This window comes from Bos indicus, chromosome 6, assembly GCF_029378745.1.
Source record: "Bos indicus isolate NIAB-ARS_2022 breed Sahiwal x Tharparkar chromosome 6, NIAB-ARS_B.indTharparkar_mat_pri_1.0, whole genome shotgun sequence".
Lineage (NCBI taxonomy): Eukaryota > Metazoa > Chordata > Mammalia > Artiodactyla > Bovidae > Bos > Bos indicus.
In genome coordinates, this window is record NC_091765.1 from 22,448,247 (window position 1) to 22,467,371 (window position 19,125).

Below are 19,125 nucleotides of genomic sequence, written 5' to 3' on the forward strand. Positions count from 1 at the left end.
GTTTTTGGTTTTTTTTTTTTTTTTTTTTCCTGAGTGTCTTCTCACCTTCCTGGAATAATAAAATCCAAGTGCTCTCAGCCCAGGTCCTTTATTATCAGGGTTTCCTTCCTCCTACCCTCCTAATCAAAGCACAAGAGTGTTCTGTAGCCTTTCTTCACTTGTTTGCCCTCAGGCATTGTTACCATTTCTGTGTTGATGATGGTCAAATATTTATTGTTTCTGAAGTCTCTGAGTTCTAAGTCATGTCTCTCCATAAAGACTGTCCCACTGTTAATTATCTCAAGCTTCAGTGGGTCTAAAGCCAAATTAATTTATTCCTATCATAGTGAATATTCCTTGTACCAGTAGTGCTTATATCTTAATTTCATGCTGCTTTCCTTACCACTATCCCCCTTTGTTATGCCCCTACCTAGGTCATTTGTGATGTGAAGTCGCTCAGTTGTAACCGACTCTTTGTAACCCCATGAACTGTAGCCTACTGGGCTCCTCTATCCATGGGATTTTCCAGGCAAGAGTACTGGAGTTGGGTACCATTGCCCTCTCCAGAGGATCTTCCTGACCCAGGGCTTGAACCCAGATCTCCCGCAGTGTAGGCAGACGCTTTACCGTCTGAGCCCCAAGGTCATTTGTAGTAGATGCTATATAACAGCGAGTAGATTTCCTTGCGTATTTTAGTGAAAATAGTACATATCTGAGACAGAACTGTAAAACAAGAGTACATAATTATCTGCCCATTCCGCAAAGAAAGAAGTAACTTAAAACTCCACTTTTTTAAAATACATTAAGACTATTTCCTGGACTCTGAAATTTAAAAAAAGAAGACATCCCTCCACTACTTGCTGTCTTCACTACCACCTCCCTGAATGGTCTAGTGGTTTTCCCTACTTTCTTCAATTTAAGTCTGAATTTAGCAATAAGGAGTTCATGGTCTGAGCCACATTCAGCTCCTGGTCTTGTTTTTGCTGACTGTATAGAGCTTCTCCATCTTTGGCTGCAAAGAATATAATCAATCTGATTTCGGTGTTGACCATCTGGTGATGTCCATGTATAGAGTCTTCTCTTGTGTTGTTGGAAGAGGGTGTTTGTTATGACCAGTGCATTTTCTTGGCAAAACTCTATTAGTCTTTGCCCTGCTTCATTCTGTATTCCAAGGCCAAATTTGCCTGTCACTCCAGGTGTTTCTTGACTTCCTACTTTTGTATTCCAGTCCCCTATAATGAAAAGGACATCTTTTTTGGGTGTTAGTTCTAAAAGGTCTTGTAGGTCTTCATAGAACCATTCAACTTCAGCTTCTTCAACGTTACTGGTTGGGGCATAGACTTGGATTACTGTGATACTGAATGGTTTGCCTTGGAAACGAACAGAGATCATTCTGTCGTTTTTGAGATTGCATCCAAGTACCGCATTTCGGACTCTTTTGTTGACCATGATGGCTACTCCATTTCTTCCAAGGGATTCCTGCCCACAGTAGTAGATATAATAGTCATTTGAGTTAAATTCACCCATTCCAGTCCATTTTAGTTTGCTGATTCCTAGAAGGTCGACATTCACTCTTGCCATCACTTGTTTGACCACTTCCATTTGCCTTGATTCATGGGCCTGACATTCCAGGTTCCTATGCAATATTGCTCTTTACAGCATCAGACCTTGCTTCTATCACAGTCACATGCACAGCTGGATATTGTTTTTACTTTGGCTCCATCCCTTCATTCTTTCTGAAGTGAGAAATAGATTTAAGGGCCTAGATCTGATAGAGTGCCTGATGAACTATGGAATAAGGTTTGTGACATTGTACAGAAAACAGGGATCAAGATCATCCCCATGGAAAAGAAATGCAAAAAAGCAAAATGGCTGTCTGGGGAGGCCTTACAAATAGCTGTGAAAAGAAGAGAAGCAAACAACAAAGGAGAAAAGGAAAGACATAGGCATCTGAATGCAGAGTTCCAAAGAATAGCAAGAAGAGATAAGAAAGCCTTCCTCAGCGATCAATGCAAAGAAATAGAGGAAAACAACAGAATGGGAAAGACTAGAAATCTCTTCAAGAAAATTAGAGATATCAAGGGAACATTTCATGCAAAGATGGGCTCAATAAAGGACAGAAATGGTATGGACCTAACAGAAGCAGAAGATATCAAGAAGAGATGGCAAGAATACACAGAAGAACTGTACAAAAAAGATCTTCACGATCCAGATAATCACGATGGTGTGATCACTGACCTAGAGCCAGACATCCTGGAATGTGAAGTCAAGTGGGCCTTAGAAAGCATCACTACGAACAAAGCTAGTGGAGGTGATGGCATTCCAGTTGAGCTATTCCAAATCCTGAAAGATGATGCTGTGAAAGTGCTGCAGTCAATATGCCAGCAAATTTGGAAAACTCAGCAGTGGCCACAGGACTGGAAAAGGTCAGTTTTCATTCCAATCCCAAAGAAAGGCAATGCCAAAGAATGCTCAAACTACCACACAATTGCACTCATCTCACACGCTAGTAAAGTAATGCTCAAAATTCTCCAAGCCAGGCTTCAGCAATATGTGAACCGTGAACTTCCAGTTGTTTAAGCTGGTTTTAGAAAAGGCAGAGGAACCAGAGATCAAATTGCCAACATCCGCTGGATCATGGAAAAAGCAAGAGAGTTCCAGAAAAACATCTATTTCTGCTTTATTGACTATGCCAAAGCCTTTGACTGTGTGGATCACAATAAACTGTGGAAAATTCTGAAAGAGATGGGATTACCAGACCACCTGACCTGCCCCTTGAGAAACCTATATGCAGGTCAGGAAGCAACAGTTCGAACTGGACATGGAACAACAGACTGGTTCCAAATAGGAAAAGGAGTACGTCAAAGCTATATGTTGTCACCCTGCTTATTTAACTTATATGCAGAGTACATCATGAGAAATCCTGGACTGGAAGAAACACAAGCTAGAATCAAGATTGCTGGAAGAAATATTAATAACCTCAGATATGCAGGTGACACCGCCTTTATGGCAGAAAGTGAAGAAGAACTACAAACCCTCTTGATGAAAGTGAAAGAGGAGAGTGAAAAAGTTGGCTTAAAGCTCAATATTCAGAAAACGAAGATCATGGCATCCGGTCCCATCACTTCATGGGAAATAGATGGGGAAACAGTGTCAGACTTTATTTTTTTGGGCTCCAAAATCACTGCAGATGGTGACTGCAGCCATGAAATTAAAAGACGCTTACGCCTTGAAAGTTATGACCAACCTAGATAGCATATTGTAAAGCAGAGACATTATTTTGCCAACAAAGGTTCGTCTAGTCAAGGCTATGGTTTTTCCTGTGGTCATGTATGGATGTGAGAGTTGGACTGTGAAGAAGGCTGAGCGCCGAGGAATTTATGCTTTTGAACTGTGGTGTTGGAGAAGACTCTTGAGAGTCCCTTGGACTGCAAGGAGATCCAACCAATCCATTCTAAAGGAGATCAGCCCTGGGATTTCTTTGGAAGGAATGATGCTAAAGCTGAAACTCCAGTACTTTGGCCACCTCATGCGAAGAGCTGACTCATTGGAAAAGACTCTGATGCTGGGAGGGATTGGGGGCAGGAGGAGAAGGGGACGACAGAGGATGAGATGAATGGATGGCATTACTGACTCGATGGACCTGAGTCTGAGTGAACTCCAGGAGTTGGTGATGGACAGGGAGGCCTGGCGTGCTGCGATTCATGGGGTCACAAAGAGTCGGACACGACTGAGCGACTGAACTGTACTGAACAACCTCCCTAGCCCAAGCCACCATCATCTCTCACTTGAGTCCTGCACCAGCCTCCTGACTGGGCTCCCACTGCCACTTTTGCCCCTCTCCAGCTCATTTTCCATCTATGGGGGCCACAGGTGATCCTTCAGAAGGTTAAATCAAGGTATGTCACTCTTCTGCTTAAAGTCCCGTCTCGGCTTCCCATTGCATTTGGAAAACCAGAGTCCTTATCCTTGTTTACAGAGCCCTGAGTAATCTGACTCCTATCTCCTTCTCTTACACTGTATTGTCCCATCTCCACTTCACCAACTCTACCATGCTGCCTTTTCTGTTTTATGAACATACCAAGCTCATCCGTTTTATGACTGGACATACTGGCCGTTCTTTTAATTTGGACTGTGTTTCCCTTGGTCTTGCATGGCTGCCTTCCTCTGTCATTTCAGATCTTAGCTTAATGGGGAAGCCTTCCCCTACCAATCAGAGAACCTCCTCTGTCCCTTCTTCCCTCTTCCAGGACTATTTAAATTATCTTTATTACACTTACCATATTCTATTTCTCATTTGTTTGTCTTTTTCTGTCTCTTCATCCTTTTCCTCATCTCATACACTCCATAGACAATATAAGATCTATGAGGACAGGGACCTTGCTTGTTTAGTTCACTGCCGTATCCCTAGGACCTAACATACTACCTGAAGCGTGACAGTCACTTTTTTCAGCAATATCTGTGAAATGAACGAGAGCTTTGTGCTTTTAAAGATGCTGCAGTATAATCAAAAACATGTGACTAGCTCTACACAGTAAGTGTTGTAAGAATAAGTCATACCTATATACACCATTCAGGTATGACCTAAATCAAATCCCTTATGATTATACAGTGGAAGTGAGAAATAGATTTAAGAGCCTAGATCTGATAGATAGAGTGCCTGATGAACTATGGAATGAGGTTCGTGACATTGTACAGGAGACAGGGATCAAGATCATCCCCATGGAAAAGAAATGCAAAAAAGCAAAATGGCTGTCTGGGGAGGCCTTACAAATAGCTGTGAAAAGAAGAGAAGTGAAAAGCAAAGGAGAAAAGGAAAGATATAAGCATCTGAATGCAGAGTTCCAAAGAATAGCAAGAAGAGATAAGAAAGCCTTCTTCAGCAATCATTGCAAAGAAATAGAGGAAAACAACAGAATGGAAAAGACTAGAGATCTCTTCAAGAAAATTAGAGATACCAGGGAACATTCCATGCAAAGATGGGCTCGATAAAGGACAGAAATGGTATGGACCTAACAGAAGCAGAAGATATCAAGAAGAGATGGCAAGAATACACAGAAGAACTGTACAAAAAAGATCTTCACGATCCAGATAATCACGATGGTGTGGTCACTGACCTAGAGCCAGACATCCTGGAATGTGAAGTCAAGTGGGCCTTAGAAAGCATCACTACGAACAAAGCTAGTGGAGGTGATGGCATTCCAGTTGAGCTATTCCAAATCCTGAAAGATGATGCTGTGAAAGTGCTGCAGTCAATATGCCAGCAAATTTGGAAAACTCAGCAGTGGCCACAGGACTGGAAAAGGTCAGTTTTCATTCCAATCCCAAAGAAAGGCAATAGAATGCTCAAACTACCACACAATTGCACTCATCTCACACGCTAGTAAAGTAATGCTCAAAATTCTCCAAGCCAGGCTTCAGCAATATGTGAACCGTGAACTTCCTGATGTTCAAGCTGGTTTTAGAAAAGGCAGAGGAACCAGAGATCAAATTGCCAACATCCACTGGATCATGGAAAAAGCAAGAGAGTTCCAGAAAAACATCTATTTCTGCTTTATTGACTATGCCAAAGCCTTTGACTGTGTGGATCACAATAAACTGTGGAAAATTCTGAAAGAGATGGGAATACCACACCACCTGACCTGCCTCTTGAGAAACCTATATGCAGGTCAGGAAGCAACAGTTAGAACTGGACATGAAACAACAGACTGGTTCCAAATAGGAAAAGGAGTACGTCAAGGCTGTATATTGTCACCCTGCTTATTTAACTTCTATGCAGAGTACATCATGAGAAACGCTGGGCTAGAAGAAGCACAAGCTGGAATCAAGATTGCTGGAAGAAATATCAATAACCTCAGATATGCAGGTGACACCACCCTTATGGCAGAAAGTGAAGAAGAACTAAAAAGCCTCTTGATGAAAGTGAAAGAGGAGAGTGAAAAAGTTGGCTTAAAGCTCAACATTCAGAAAACGAAGATCATGGCATCCACTCCCATCAATTCATGGGATATAGATGGAGAAACAGTGGAAACAGTGCCAGACTTTATTTTGGGGGGCTCCAAAATCACTGCAGATGGTGACTGCAGCCATGAAATTAAAAGATGCTTACTCCTTGAAAGTAAAGTTATGACCAACCTAGATAGCATATTGTAAAGCAGAGACATTACTTTGCCAACAAAGATCTGTCTAGTCAAGACTGTGGTTTTTCTTGTGGTCATGTATGGATGTGAGAGTTGGACTGTGAAGAAGGCTGAGCGCCGAAGAATTGATGCTTTTGAAGTGTGGTGTTGGAGAAGACTCTTGAGAGTCCCTTGGACTGCAAGGAGATCCAACCAGTCCATTCTAAAGGAGATCAGCCCTGGGTGTTCTTTGGAAGGAATGATGCTAAAGCTGAAACTCCAGTACTTTGGCCACCTCATGCAAAGAGTTGACTCATTGGAAAAGTCTCTGATGCTGGGAGGGATTGGGGGCAGGAGGACAAGGGGACGACAGAGGATGAGATGGCTGGATGGCATCACTGACTCGATGGACGTGAGTCTGAGTGGACTCCGGGAGTTGGTGATGGATAGGGAGGCCTGGTGTGCTGCGATTCATAGAGTCGCAAAGAGTCGGACAAAACTGAGCCACTGAACTGAACTGAACTGAAAATGACCTCTGGGTACACAGTTTAAAAGAGCAGCTCATTCAGGGAATGGGAGGAGGAAGGATAAAATCAGCAAAGCTACACTGAGCAAGTAACATTTGCCTTGGATCCTGAATAAAGAACTTTAGAGGTAACAGAGAATGGCATAGGGTAGCACTTGGAAGTGTAGAAGTATGTGAGGTATTCAGGGTGTAGTGAGTAGTTCCGCTTGAGTTAGGCATAGGTAATGAGTAGATAGAAGGCTGAAGCAACACAAGTGCCAGATTGCAAAGAATCACATTCACCATGATAAGGTTCTGAACTTTGTGTAGGAAATAGAAAACCTGTTCTGGCGGCATTATGGAGATATGTTGCGTTACAAAGAAGGAACAAACGTTCTGGATTGGTTTGACAAGGCAAGGCCTAAACGGTGAAGTGAGAGATGAGGTCACAGGTGGAGTGTTCAAGTAAACTGCGTGATTAAAATGTTCTTTCAGTGGTTTGGATTTTATCTCCAGTTATACTTTCTAAAGGTTTATTTCCATCTGTCTTACAGAATTTGGTCGATCTTGCAGGCAGTGAACGGGCTGCTCAAACAGGTGCTGAAGGTAAGGAAAACTTAAAGTGCTGCCGTGCATTTTAGAAACTAATAAAGTAAGGATAATAATAATATTGTGATAAAAGTCCTCAGTGTAAAAAGTAGCTTCTGTATCTGACTGATTATCTCATTTGGGATACTGTGTGTGTGTGAGTCGCTGAGTTGTGTCCAGCTTTTTGCAACCCCATGGGCTGTGCGTCCCCATGTGACCCACCAGACTCCTCTGTCCATGGAATTCTCCAGGCAGGAATACTGGAGTGGGTTGCCATTTCCTTCTCCAGGGAGTCTTCCCTGGGCCAGGGATCAAACCCATGTCTCACACTGAAGGCAAATTCTTTACCGACTGAGCCACCAGGGAAGTCCTTGGGCTACTGTACCATCAATTTTTTAAAAAGCCAAAACTATGCAGTTTCTAGAATTGTATAGCTGAAGAGCTTATGAGAGTACCATGAAAACCATCTAAATTTTCATAATTAGTAAGAAAATTCAGAAAGGTCATGGGGTACACAATATTCAGACATTAATAATTCTTAAAGACAACCAGCTACAATATTTAGTGTACAAAAATATGCAATATACAATAATAGGTTAGAAGATGTAATACCTCAGAAGAAACTCAACAAAAATTGCACAGAGCCAAAAAAATAAAACTTCAAAAACAGACCTAAAGGACATAACCAAATATTAATACATAAACAAATGGAAACGCACACTTAGATGGAAAGGTGCAAAATCATAAAGATGTCAAGCCTCCCTCGTGTTAATTTCCTGCAGCTTGACATAAAGTTACCCAGCTGAGCATGGCCCATCTCCACCAAATCAGACCTATGAACAGGAAGTACATACTGTTGTTTCAAGTTGGCTTATTAAATAACAGTATTATAGTAGCAGCTAAATAATGCCCCTGTGAAATAACAGCTATTCAGAGTTATTTGATGCATTATTTTGTGTGTACATAGTAGATTGGAATCCTACATATCCCTCAACAGGGTTCTGGGTAAGTAATTTCTGATACGTCCATACAGTGAAATTCTGTTATGAAAAATAATGAAAAAGACCAGTGTTTACTAATCTGATGCAAGTGAAAAAAAGCAAAGGACAAAATAGTATATGTAGTATGCTACTATTTGTCTGAAAATTAAAGAGAGAAATGAGTGTATATGAACTTGTATTTCTAAAAATCTCCAGAAGAATAAATAATAAACATGGTTTCCTGGTAAGAGAGGATAGGAAACCTGTCCTGGTAGGGGCATAAAACTGGAATAGAGCTTTTTCAGAGTACTTGTTCTTTTTTTAATGTTAGAGTCATGTGTGCATATTTAGTTTTAAAATTAAAGATTTTGGGGTTGTGAGTCCACAAATTTGGTTTTAAGTCTGTAGTTGTCTGTATTTGAAGTTTTAAAAAACTAGATTCAAATGGAGTAATTAGAGGGGATCTTTTAGGAAACGGACTTTTCCTCCCTCTTGTTCTTTTTTTTTTTTTCATCTTTTCTGTTGTGCTGTTTCTCTCAGATGATAGCCTTTCTGATTCATCTAATAGGTGGGAGGGTAGGGAGAGAGCACCTCCATTGGTGATATTAAAGGTAGACTCAGATTTAGTCCAAAATAGAGACTTCAACATCTGTCCCTTTAATTTCTACTTTCTCTCATAATTTGCTGATAAATAAGTTCATCATCCAATACAAAGCTCAATATTAGTATTTATATTTGTGTAATAAATACAGGTTTGCGACTCAAGGAAGGCTGTAATATAAATCGAAGTTTATTTATTTTGGGACAAGTGATCAAGAAACTTAGCGATGGACAAGTTGGGTAAGTGTACCCCACTGTACATTTGTCTGTTAATACTTATGTTTAAATTAGGTTGAAAATTTTAATAGTTTTGTGTGTGGTTGCTCAGTCATGTCCTACTCTTTGCCACCCCATATCCTGTAACCCACCAGGCTCCCCTGTCCATGGCATTTTTCAGGCAAGAACACGAGTGGTTTGCCATTTCCTACTCCAAGGAATCTTCCTGACCCAGGGATTGACCCACGTCTCTTGAGTCTTCTGCATTGGAAAAGGCAGATTCTTTACCACTGTGCCATGTGGGAATCCCTTAGTGACACTCAAAATATATGTACCTATTTCTTTCATATATTCAAAAGCTCTCATGACTGTGAGCATTTGTGGCTTCTTATACATATGATTGTGTTCTATTAAATTTACTTTCTGTATTTTAAATATTTTTTTAGTTAACAGTTTCAATCTACCCCATATAACCTGTAAAGAACTAATTTTATAACTATAGCTATTTTAAGGTTCTCCATTAAAAACCAACCAATTTTGTTATATAAAAGCTTTCTCTTTTTCTTCCCAAATTCATTTCTCTTTAAGTGGTTTCATAAATTATCGAGATAGCAAATTAACACGAATTCTCCAGAATTCCTTGGGAGGAAATGCAAAAACACGTATCATCTGCACGATTACTCCAGTGTCTTTTGATGAAACACTTAGTACTCTCCAGGTGAGTTTGATTTTTATCTCAAATTAATATGAGGGGATATCATCTTTAAGAAGGAAAAATTACCTACTAAAAATAGGTATAGGTCTTTTAATTGACATAACATACCTGATAAAATAAGATTGATATGTTTTTCCAAAATCACAAAATCCAAAATCCATTATCCCACCTCCACAATTTCTGCCACATTCAACACTATTTTACTGAAATTGACTTGATTTTTTATTTTTACAAACTCACTTATGAAAGGAAACTTTATATCAGTTCCATAAATGAAGAACTAATAGCACTTAGAACAAATAGAAGGTGACTCAAAAAACATTTATATGTGTTTATAACAACAACAAAAAAACTTCCAAAACTCCTGCTAGCCAATTGTTGCCTGTCTTTGCACTGAGCCTAGGTCCTGCATTTTATGTTTAAAGAAAAAAAGGAGGAGGGTTAGGGTGGGAGAACTGAATTGTCAGTAGAATAGCTGTCTCAATGAAGGATTCAGTGTCATATATAATGGACAACTTCATGTACCCACTTAAAGTTACTTCTGATACACTTTAAGAAACATTGGTTTAAATAGCTACTGAGTTCTAGATCTAGGTACTGTCAGAGGAAAAAGATAGAAAATAGAGTCATGGGCTTCACAGAATTGATAGTCTTATAGGGAAGACAAGACCTTTCTTCCAACATGATTGCCTTGGATTAATGCTTAAGTGGCTAGTTAAGTAGGATAGAGTTCAAAGGAAGGAGAAGGGCTTTTGATGGGAGCACTACTGGCCTTGTTATGGAGACATAGAATGCTCTCTGTATCAGAAGTATTAAACTACCTGGGAAGGGAAGAGTACTGATTTTTTTTCTTTTTTTTTTTTTTTTACAAATCTTAATTACAAGAAAACCAAGTATTATTAATTTGTGTGTATGTTGAGTGCATAACACTTCTGCATTTTTTCCCAGTTTGCCAGCACTGCCAAATATATGAAGAATACACCTTATGTTAACGAGGTATCAAGTGATGAAGCTCTCCTGAAAAGATATAGGAAAGAAATAATGGATCTTAAAAAGCAGTTAGAGGAGGTATGTATGAACCATGTATTTCAGTAAAGAGAAGAGACAGATTTAGAATTGAGATCTGCCTAAATGCCCAGAGATTCTGAAGCCATCAATAACTGAGCTTGTAAACTGAAAGTTTAAAACAATTTTCAACTAAGAAGAAATCAACTCATACAAAATTTAGTTTAATATACTATAAACTAAAAGACTTGGTTTCCTGAAATTATTTTAGGTTTTGTTTTTCATTTTCAAAGGGCAAAATTTGATGTTTTCAGATGGGCCAAGTTGACAGAGTTTTTGTAAAAAATTATCACAAATACATAGGAAATTAGGTTAAAAAAGAGAGAGGCCATGTATAGTTACCTAAAACTACTTTCCAGAGTTTCACATTATCTTGAACTTTTCTTTCCAAACCCAGAATAGGAATTCAATAAAATAGGATAATCACTTATAATTGTAATTTGTTTGTTTTGACTATTATGGCCCTCGATTTTGTGTAAATCTTGCATTCTGGTGATATTTTTAGGAGTGATCTAAAATAACAAATGGTAATCTTATGAAAACATCTCTTCTTTGCTGTAGGTATTCAAGTCTCTGCTTTTATGATCTCTCTGCCTTCTATTTATATATTTTAAGCAGTTAATAGAATTGCCTTAGCTGCATTGTAATAATTTTACACACAGCATTTAGAATAATGACATGAGAAGAAATGGTTATTTTACTTTATTTTTAGTTTGAGAAATTAGTGATTATGGTAACTGTGTATTATAGTTCTGCACATAGAGTATGTTTTATTTCAATATAGTTAAAATTCTCTTAGTTCACATACAAATTTCTATTCTGTTCTTTTAAGCTACTTTCAAGGTTTTAAAATATAGCTACATTTATTATTAACATAATCCATTATTACATTCTATAGGTTTCTTTAGAGACTCGAGCCCAGGCAATGGAAAAAGACCAACTGGCCCAGCTCTTGGAAGAAAAAGATCTACTTCAAAAAGTCCAGATTGAGAAAATCCAAAACCTAACACGGATGCTAGTGACATCTTCTTCCCTCTCATCGCAGCAAGAATTAAAGGTAAAATTTAAAAAATGACAGCTTAAACTTGGTATACAGAGAATAGAACTGGACATTCCTATATATTTATTACATAATTATTCGTTTATCATCTTTCACTACATTATATTCAAGAAACCAAGAACCTGTTGTATATTTGAAGTTCGTTAAAATTACCGATCCCCTGATGTAGAAGTACTAATTCAAGGATTCAAGCTTACTACTTAAGTTTTCTTCTAGGAGTTTTATGGTTTCAGGTGTTAACATTCAAGTCTTTAATCAGTTTCAATTGATTTTTATATATGAGAAAATCATATATTATATACATGTAAGTATAGAGGTCCAGTGTAAATGTTTCTTACTTATGTGTAAGTAAGATAGTGGTCCAGTTTCATTCTTTTACATATGGCTGTCCAGTTTTCCCAGCATCACTTACTGAGCAGACTGTCCTTTCCCTATTTTATCTTCCTGGTTCCTTTGTTGTAAATTAATTGATCATACATGTGAGGGTTTATTTCTGGGCTTCTAGTCCATTGTTTTTATGCGTCTGTTTTTGTGGCACTATCATACATATTGTTTTGATTGCTATAGCACTGTAGTTTGAAATCAGGAAGCATGATGCCTCCAGCTTTGCCCTTCTTTCTCAAGACTGTTTTGGCTATTTGAAGTCTTTTGTGGTTTTCAGTCTACAGTATAGCAAAGGAATCTGTTTGCAATAGGTTTCTTAAGAAATTCTTATATAATTCATTAGCTGATTGGAAACCATGGGTGTCTGAAGTATATTGGAATATTTTCTGTTTAAAGAAACAAGAATGTTAATATCAAGAAATTGATCTAGACTATAGATCAGCATAGTAATCAAAATTCTAACTTCCGATTTGTATGTTTTTTGTTTTTAATAGGGTTTTATTTATCTGACAGATTTTTTTTATTTAAGAAGATAGCCTTTGGATTTCAACTCCCTGGGTATGAATCCCAGTTCTGTCAATTCCTAACACCTCACCTTAGACAATTTCTCAAATATACTTTGCCACAGTTTCCTTATCTGTGATATAATAGGTTGACCCCTACTTCATAGGATTGTTGTGAGAATTAAGTGAAGTAACATACAGTATGTGCATAACACTATACTTTACACTCAGAAATCCTCATTAAATGTATACTGCTAAGATTATTACTGGGCTTTCCTGGTGGCTCCAGTAGTAAAGAATCCACCTGCCAACATAGGAGACAGTTTTGATCCCTATTCTGGGAAGACCCCAAATGCGGAGCAACAAAGCCTGTGCTCCACGGCTGTTGAGCTTGTGCTCCAGAGCCCAGGGGCTACAACTCCTGAAGCCCACTTCGAGCCCATGCTCCACAACAACAGAAGTCACTGCAATGAGAGGCCCACTCACTGCAATTAAAGGAAAGCTTGCGCACCAACAAAGACCCTACATAACCAGAAATAAATATGTTTTTAAAATATATGTATTATTAATAGGTATCATGTACAGATCACCACACTAAGTATAGAGACACTCAAGATCTGTTTCTTGACTGGGTGATGAGTAGAAAATAGCCCAGTGGAAGGTATAGGGAATAGTATTTCAGAAAAACACATATGCAAAAGCTTGAAGTTGTGGGACAACAATATATTAGACTTTCTGGTGGCATGGGCATTGTAAACCACATTAAGGGATTTGAACTTTGCATTTTGCTAAAGACAAGGAAAAGCCTTGTATAGAACGTAATCGCAATTGCATTTTGGAAAGGTGTGATTGCTATGTGCATCAGATTGATTTGGCCTCTACAAGGATTGTGGTTCTGAAGATGGAAGAAATTGGATAAACTGGAGAGCCATTTGGGAGGCAGACTCAACTGGACTTTGTGGTTGTTGGAATGCAGGGGCAAGGAAAGAGAGAAGGAGGCATCCTGAATGACTTGGAAGCATTAGTAGGCTTTCTGGGCAGTTGGTAGTGTGTGTATTCACTGAATGAAGAGTAGTGGAGCTACTCAATGTTTGATTCAGGACATCTCCATTTTAAAAGATCAGGCAGTTGGAAATGTGAAAGGTCTGAGATGGAGATGTTAGTTTGGGTATTAACTACAGCTGATCCAATTTAAAGTCCTGGGAATGGATGAGCTTGCCCTTGGAGCATGTTGAGAATGGAAAGAACAGAGGGTCAAACACAGAACCCCAAGAAACAACAATTTTTAGTCAAAAGCAGAATAAAAGAATCCCTAAAGGAGCCCATGTTGAGCTCTAGAATTGAAAGGAAATCAGGTGAATGTGGTAAGCAGTGTCATGTTCTGCTTACATCTGCTTACAGATGCTGAAGACAAAGATGCTTCAGATTTAGAAATGAAAAGCTTATTTGCAAAAGCAGTTTGAGTTATGCGTTGGTAATAAAAGCCACCTTCCTGTGGGTAGAGATACCCAAAGGGATGGGATCTTGAATATAGTTGAAGAGTCTGGCCTTAGAAGGAGAAACATCTGTTCAACAAGGACAGAAGAAGGAATGCTTTTGTAAGTTTAGGCTTATATTGTCTTTGTGAAATAGGTTTAACTTTTCTGCTGAGATATCAGAAGATGGTTGGAGACACACATTCATAGTGCTCAGAGTTTGAAATAGTATAGCGCATGGTGTTGAGCTGAAGGTCATTGGAGTAAAATATTTATGTACAGCTGGGTTTTGCAGAGCAGGCTGTGGAAAGGGCTGGCTGTCTCAAACCTAAAGGTAGTGTGTGTAGAGGCATGAAAGCGAGCAGTGTATTCTGGGAACAGCAGTTAATCTTGAGATGCAGTGCAATAGACAGAAATGATCCTGAAGAGACAAAGAAGAAGTAGATAAATGATGAGGAAGAAGATAGTGTATAAACTAAAAGAAAATGGTAGCTAGAGAGAAGTGAGGAGGCAAGTGTGTTTCTTTAAAAAATCAAAAGCAAATAAATAGGCTTGAGCATTTGTAAAGCCAAGAGGAAGGTGCTAGGGAAGGTGACAGATGACCAGATAACTGAGGGAACGGAACTGGGTTGTTAACTACAGCAACTATCAAAGTGCTGTTGATAGCCATGGGGTAGCAGCAGCAGCTGTCCCTTCCTTGTAACACCAGAGTACTTGAAGAGTTGTATGTCAACCAATTCCTTTCAGTTATGTTCCAGAAAAGCTTATAAGTAAACCTTCAAATAAAACATATAGTGTAAATGATGGTTTCATCAAAGTTTTCAGGGGTTAAACACTGATCTGAAAAGCTTGAGTATATTTTCTTATCTCAGGATATCCTTAAACTATTAAGATACTAAACTCAACTTAGTAAAAATTCCACCAAGGCAATGGTTTTTTAAAATGGAAACTAGTTCCTTTGTTTTACAGTATATGAGCCCCAATCTATGTGAGGTAATTTTGATTTCTTTCTTTTTAGGCTAAAAAAAAACGAAGAGTCACTTGGTGCGCGGGGAAAATTAACAAAATGAAGGACTCAAACTACGTAAATGAATTTAATATGGCAGTGAATGTAACAACAAGAACACATAAGGCTACTGTAAGTTTAGGAGAAATTGATGAATGTGAGTACTTTTCCAATTACTTTCATTTATAAAAGCATCCCTATAAAGAGGGACGTTTTTTTTAACTTTATTTTTTAATTGAAGGATAATTGTTTTACAGAATTTTGTTGTTTTCTGTTAAACCTCAACATAATCAGCCATCAGTGTACATATGTCCCCTCCCTAAAGCAGGACTTTATTTATAACTCAGTAATGTGATAAACACATTTAAATAAAATGTATGTATTAATATTTTAAGTGTAATTACAATGGAGATAATGAGAAAGTTAAGTGATTTTTAAAAAGTGAACGTTCATGAAGTTTTCTATTATTTCCACATCTCTTAAGAATGATGATGCATTGTAGTTGAAGCACACATTTTTGTTATAATAATTATCCAGTTAAATTAGTATCCACATAACGTCAGCCTTAAACTACTAATCTTGAAAGAATTCCTGTGTTTACAACAGAAATCTGTTTCAGAATTGTCCCCACCTTAGTTATAAGTATTTTTTAGGGGCATTTTATTTATTTATTTTTTGCTGTGCTGACTTTTCTTTATTTTTTTTTAATTAATTTATTTGAATTGGAGACTAATTACTTTACAATATTGTAGTGGTTTTTGCCGTACATTCACATGAATCAGCCATGGGTGTAAATGTGTTCCCCATCCTGAACCCCCTCCCACCTCCCTCCCCATCCCATCCCTCAGGGTCATCCCAGTGCACCAGCCCTGAGCACCCTGTCTCATTCATCGAACCTGGACTATCGATCTGTTTCATATATGATAATATACTTGTTTCAATGCTGTTCTCTCAAATCATTCCACCCTCGCCATCTCCCACAGAGTCCAAAAGTCTGTTCTTTACATCTGTGTCTCTTGCTGTCTCACATATAGGGTCATCGTTACCATCTTTCTAAATTCCATATATATGCGTTAGTATACTGTATTGGTGTTTTTCTTTCTGACTTACTTCACTCTGTATAATAGGCTCTAGTTTCATCCACCTCATTCTTTTTAATGGCTGTGTAATATTCCATTGTGTGTATATACCACAGCTTTCTTATCCATTCGTCTACTGATGGACGTCTAGGTTGCTTCCATGTCCTGGCTATTGTAAACAGTGCTGCGATGAACACTAGGGTACACATGTCTCTTTCAACTCTGGTTTCCTCGGTGTGTATGCCCAGCAGTGGGATTGCTGGGTCGTATGGCAGTTCTATTTCCAGTTGTTAAGGAATCTCCACACGGTTCTCCATAGTGGCTGTACTAGTTTGCATTCCCACCAACGTGTAAGAGGGTTCCCTTTTCTCCACATCCTCTCCAGCATTTATTATTTGTAGACTTTTTGATAGCAGTCATTCTGACTGGCGTGAAATGATACCTCATTGTGGCTTTGATTTGCGTTTCTCTGATAATGAGTGATGTTGAGCATCTTCTCATGTGTTTGTTAGCTATCTGTATGTCTTCTTTGGAGAAATGTCTGTTTAGGTCTTTGGCCTATTTTTTTATTGGGTCGTTTATTTTTCTGGAATTGAGCTGCATGAGCTGCTTGTATATTTTTTAGATTAATTCTTTGTCAGTTGCTTCATATGCTATTATTTCTCTTAGGGGCATTTTTAAATCCACTTAAAATAATCAAATCTCAAATTTAGAATTTGTCCTTTTTACCTATACTGTACTAAGGATCCGTGTATTTTATCACTTATTCTAACCAGTGATCTTAATTCACACAATAATACAAATGTTCATATTTGTTTTTAATGTATTCTTCTCATTCATATAGTAGTACATATTAGTTTGAGTTTATTACCTCTAATGAGAATTTTTTTAATCTTTGAGTTTTAAGAAGCTTAATAACATATTTATGGATAAATTTCTTTTCTCTATAATTATAGCTCTCTGTTCAGAGTCTGATATTTTCAGTAACACTCTTGATACATTGACTGAGATAGAATGGAATCCAGCAACAAAGCTACTAAGTCAGGTAATTTAAGTGTATTTTACAGAGCATTATGCTTTTACTCTTTTTAAAACTCATTTGTTATTGGTGTTTATTGTAACACATTTCTAGCTTTCAATTAATTTCAGTAACAGTTTTAGTTTCGTTTAGGGCTTCCTGGGTGGTGCTAATGGTAAGGTGAAAGTTAAAGTTGCTCAGTCCTATCCCAATTCTTTGCAACCCCATAAACTATACAGCCCATGGAATTCTCCAGGTCAGAATACTGGAATGGATAGTCTTTCCCTTCTCCAGGGAATCTTCCCAACCCAGGGATTGAACCCAGGTCTCCCACATTGCAGGCGGATTCTTTACCAGCTGAGCCACAAGGGAAGCCCAGTGGTAAAGAACTCACCTACCAATGCAGAATACTTAAGAGATGCAGGTTCAATTCCCTGGGTTGGGAAGATCCCCTGGCAACCCACTCCAGTATTCTTGCCTGGAGAATCCCAGGGACAGAGGACTCTGGTGGGCTACGGTCCATAGTGTCGCAAAGAGTCAGATGCAAGTGACTTAGTGACAATCCCCTAGGGATAAAAAGGGTTGACTTTTAGTGTCAAAATTCTCAGCTGTATATTAGAAGAATGATACATGTTAGGGAATGGTAAGATTGCCAGATAATACTGAATATTAAAAGTAAGTGTCTATTGTCTTATCAAGAGTTTAAGAAATAAATAGTATAAACAATACTATAGTAAGTTAAATTATATATTTACTTTCTAGGCTCTTAATGTTCAAAGAAGTATAGTTTTACAAATGTATTTATTAAAGAAAATTTTATTTTCACTTTGGAGGAAAATTGCAGTAATTCTTGGGAATTATTATGACCATTAGCTGATCATTGCAACTAGTTTTAATTAGTTAAGTATTTAGACAAAGTGTTTGTATGTCCCTAAAACATACCCTAGAAGTTCAGTGTTTTTTGAAAATCCTTGATGTTAGTTTTGTTTTTAACTCATGGTTTGACTCTCAAACAGTGTAGAAAGCAGAAACAGACCCCTTTTGAATATAGGAAAACCTAGCAGCCACTAGAGTTTTAAAGATCAATAATCTGTTTCACTTCTTAAATTCAGAGATACCTGAGAAATAAAATAGTAGTCAGACAAATGGACAGTTAAATTATCAGCTTTATAACTAACGAGTTTAAAGACCTGTATTCCATTTTATGAGCCCTACCTCCTACTTTTGACTCGACTTTTCCAGTCAGGAACAGGAAGAGCATTGGTTTATATGATCCTTTTTTTTTTTTCATCCTAACCTTTTCAAAATAGTCTTCTTCTATTCTGAGTTAGTTTACCAAAATTGCAGACCCTTTATCTTACTCTGTATCAAGCTGGACTGTTAAAAAGATATTGAAGAAGAAAATGGCCTGAACCACCAAATGATTCAAAGTTAAATTAATTATTTGGTTAATCTAAATTTTAGTTAAGAAAACAAAGAATATATGATTAGACTTCTAACTTGAAATTTTGGTTTTGTTTACAATAGGAAAACTTAGAAAGTGAATTGAATTCACTTCGTGCTAACTATGATAACCTCGTACTAGACTATGAACATTTAAGAAGAGAAAATGAAGAAATGGAATTGAAATTAAAAGAAAAGAATGATTTGGATGAATTTGAAGCTCTAGAAAGAAAAGCAGAGAAAGATCAAGAGGTAAAGAGTGTGGAAATGTGAAACTAAACTAAAAACACAAGTTTAAAGGAAGTGTTCTCTTAAAAATATTTATTTCTAAACTTGAGATATTGAAGATGTACCTGTTTTCCACATATATACACAATTTAGGGAATTTAA

General features: G+C 37.8%; 1 protein-coding gene across 5 annotated transcripts in view; it reads left to right on the plus strand.

Moving 5' to 3' along the window:
* The window catches only part of CENPE (centromere protein E), an 81,264-nt gene that overhangs the window by 7,782 nt on the left and 54,357 nt on the right, over window positions 1–19,125 (plus strand). For all 5 annotated transcript variants that reach the window (XM_019962361.2, XM_070791129.1, XM_070791128.1 and 2 more), the window contains exons 9-16: window positions 7,158–7,209; window positions 8,924–9,011; window positions 9,576–9,705; window positions 10,651–10,770; window positions 11,666–11,824; window positions 15,208–15,352; window positions 17,231–17,319; window positions 18,820–18,987. In XM_019962361.2, the coding sequence (XP_019817920.2) occupies window positions 7,158–7,209; window positions 8,924–9,011; window positions 9,576–9,705; window positions 10,651–10,770; window positions 11,666–11,824; window positions 15,208–15,352; window positions 17,231–17,319; window positions 18,820–18,987 (951 nt within the window). The remainder of the gene's footprint in view (window positions 1–7,157; window positions 7,210–8,923; window positions 9,012–9,575; window positions 9,706–10,650; window positions 10,771–11,665; window positions 11,825–15,207; window positions 15,353–17,230; window positions 17,320–18,819; window positions 18,988–19,125) is intronic.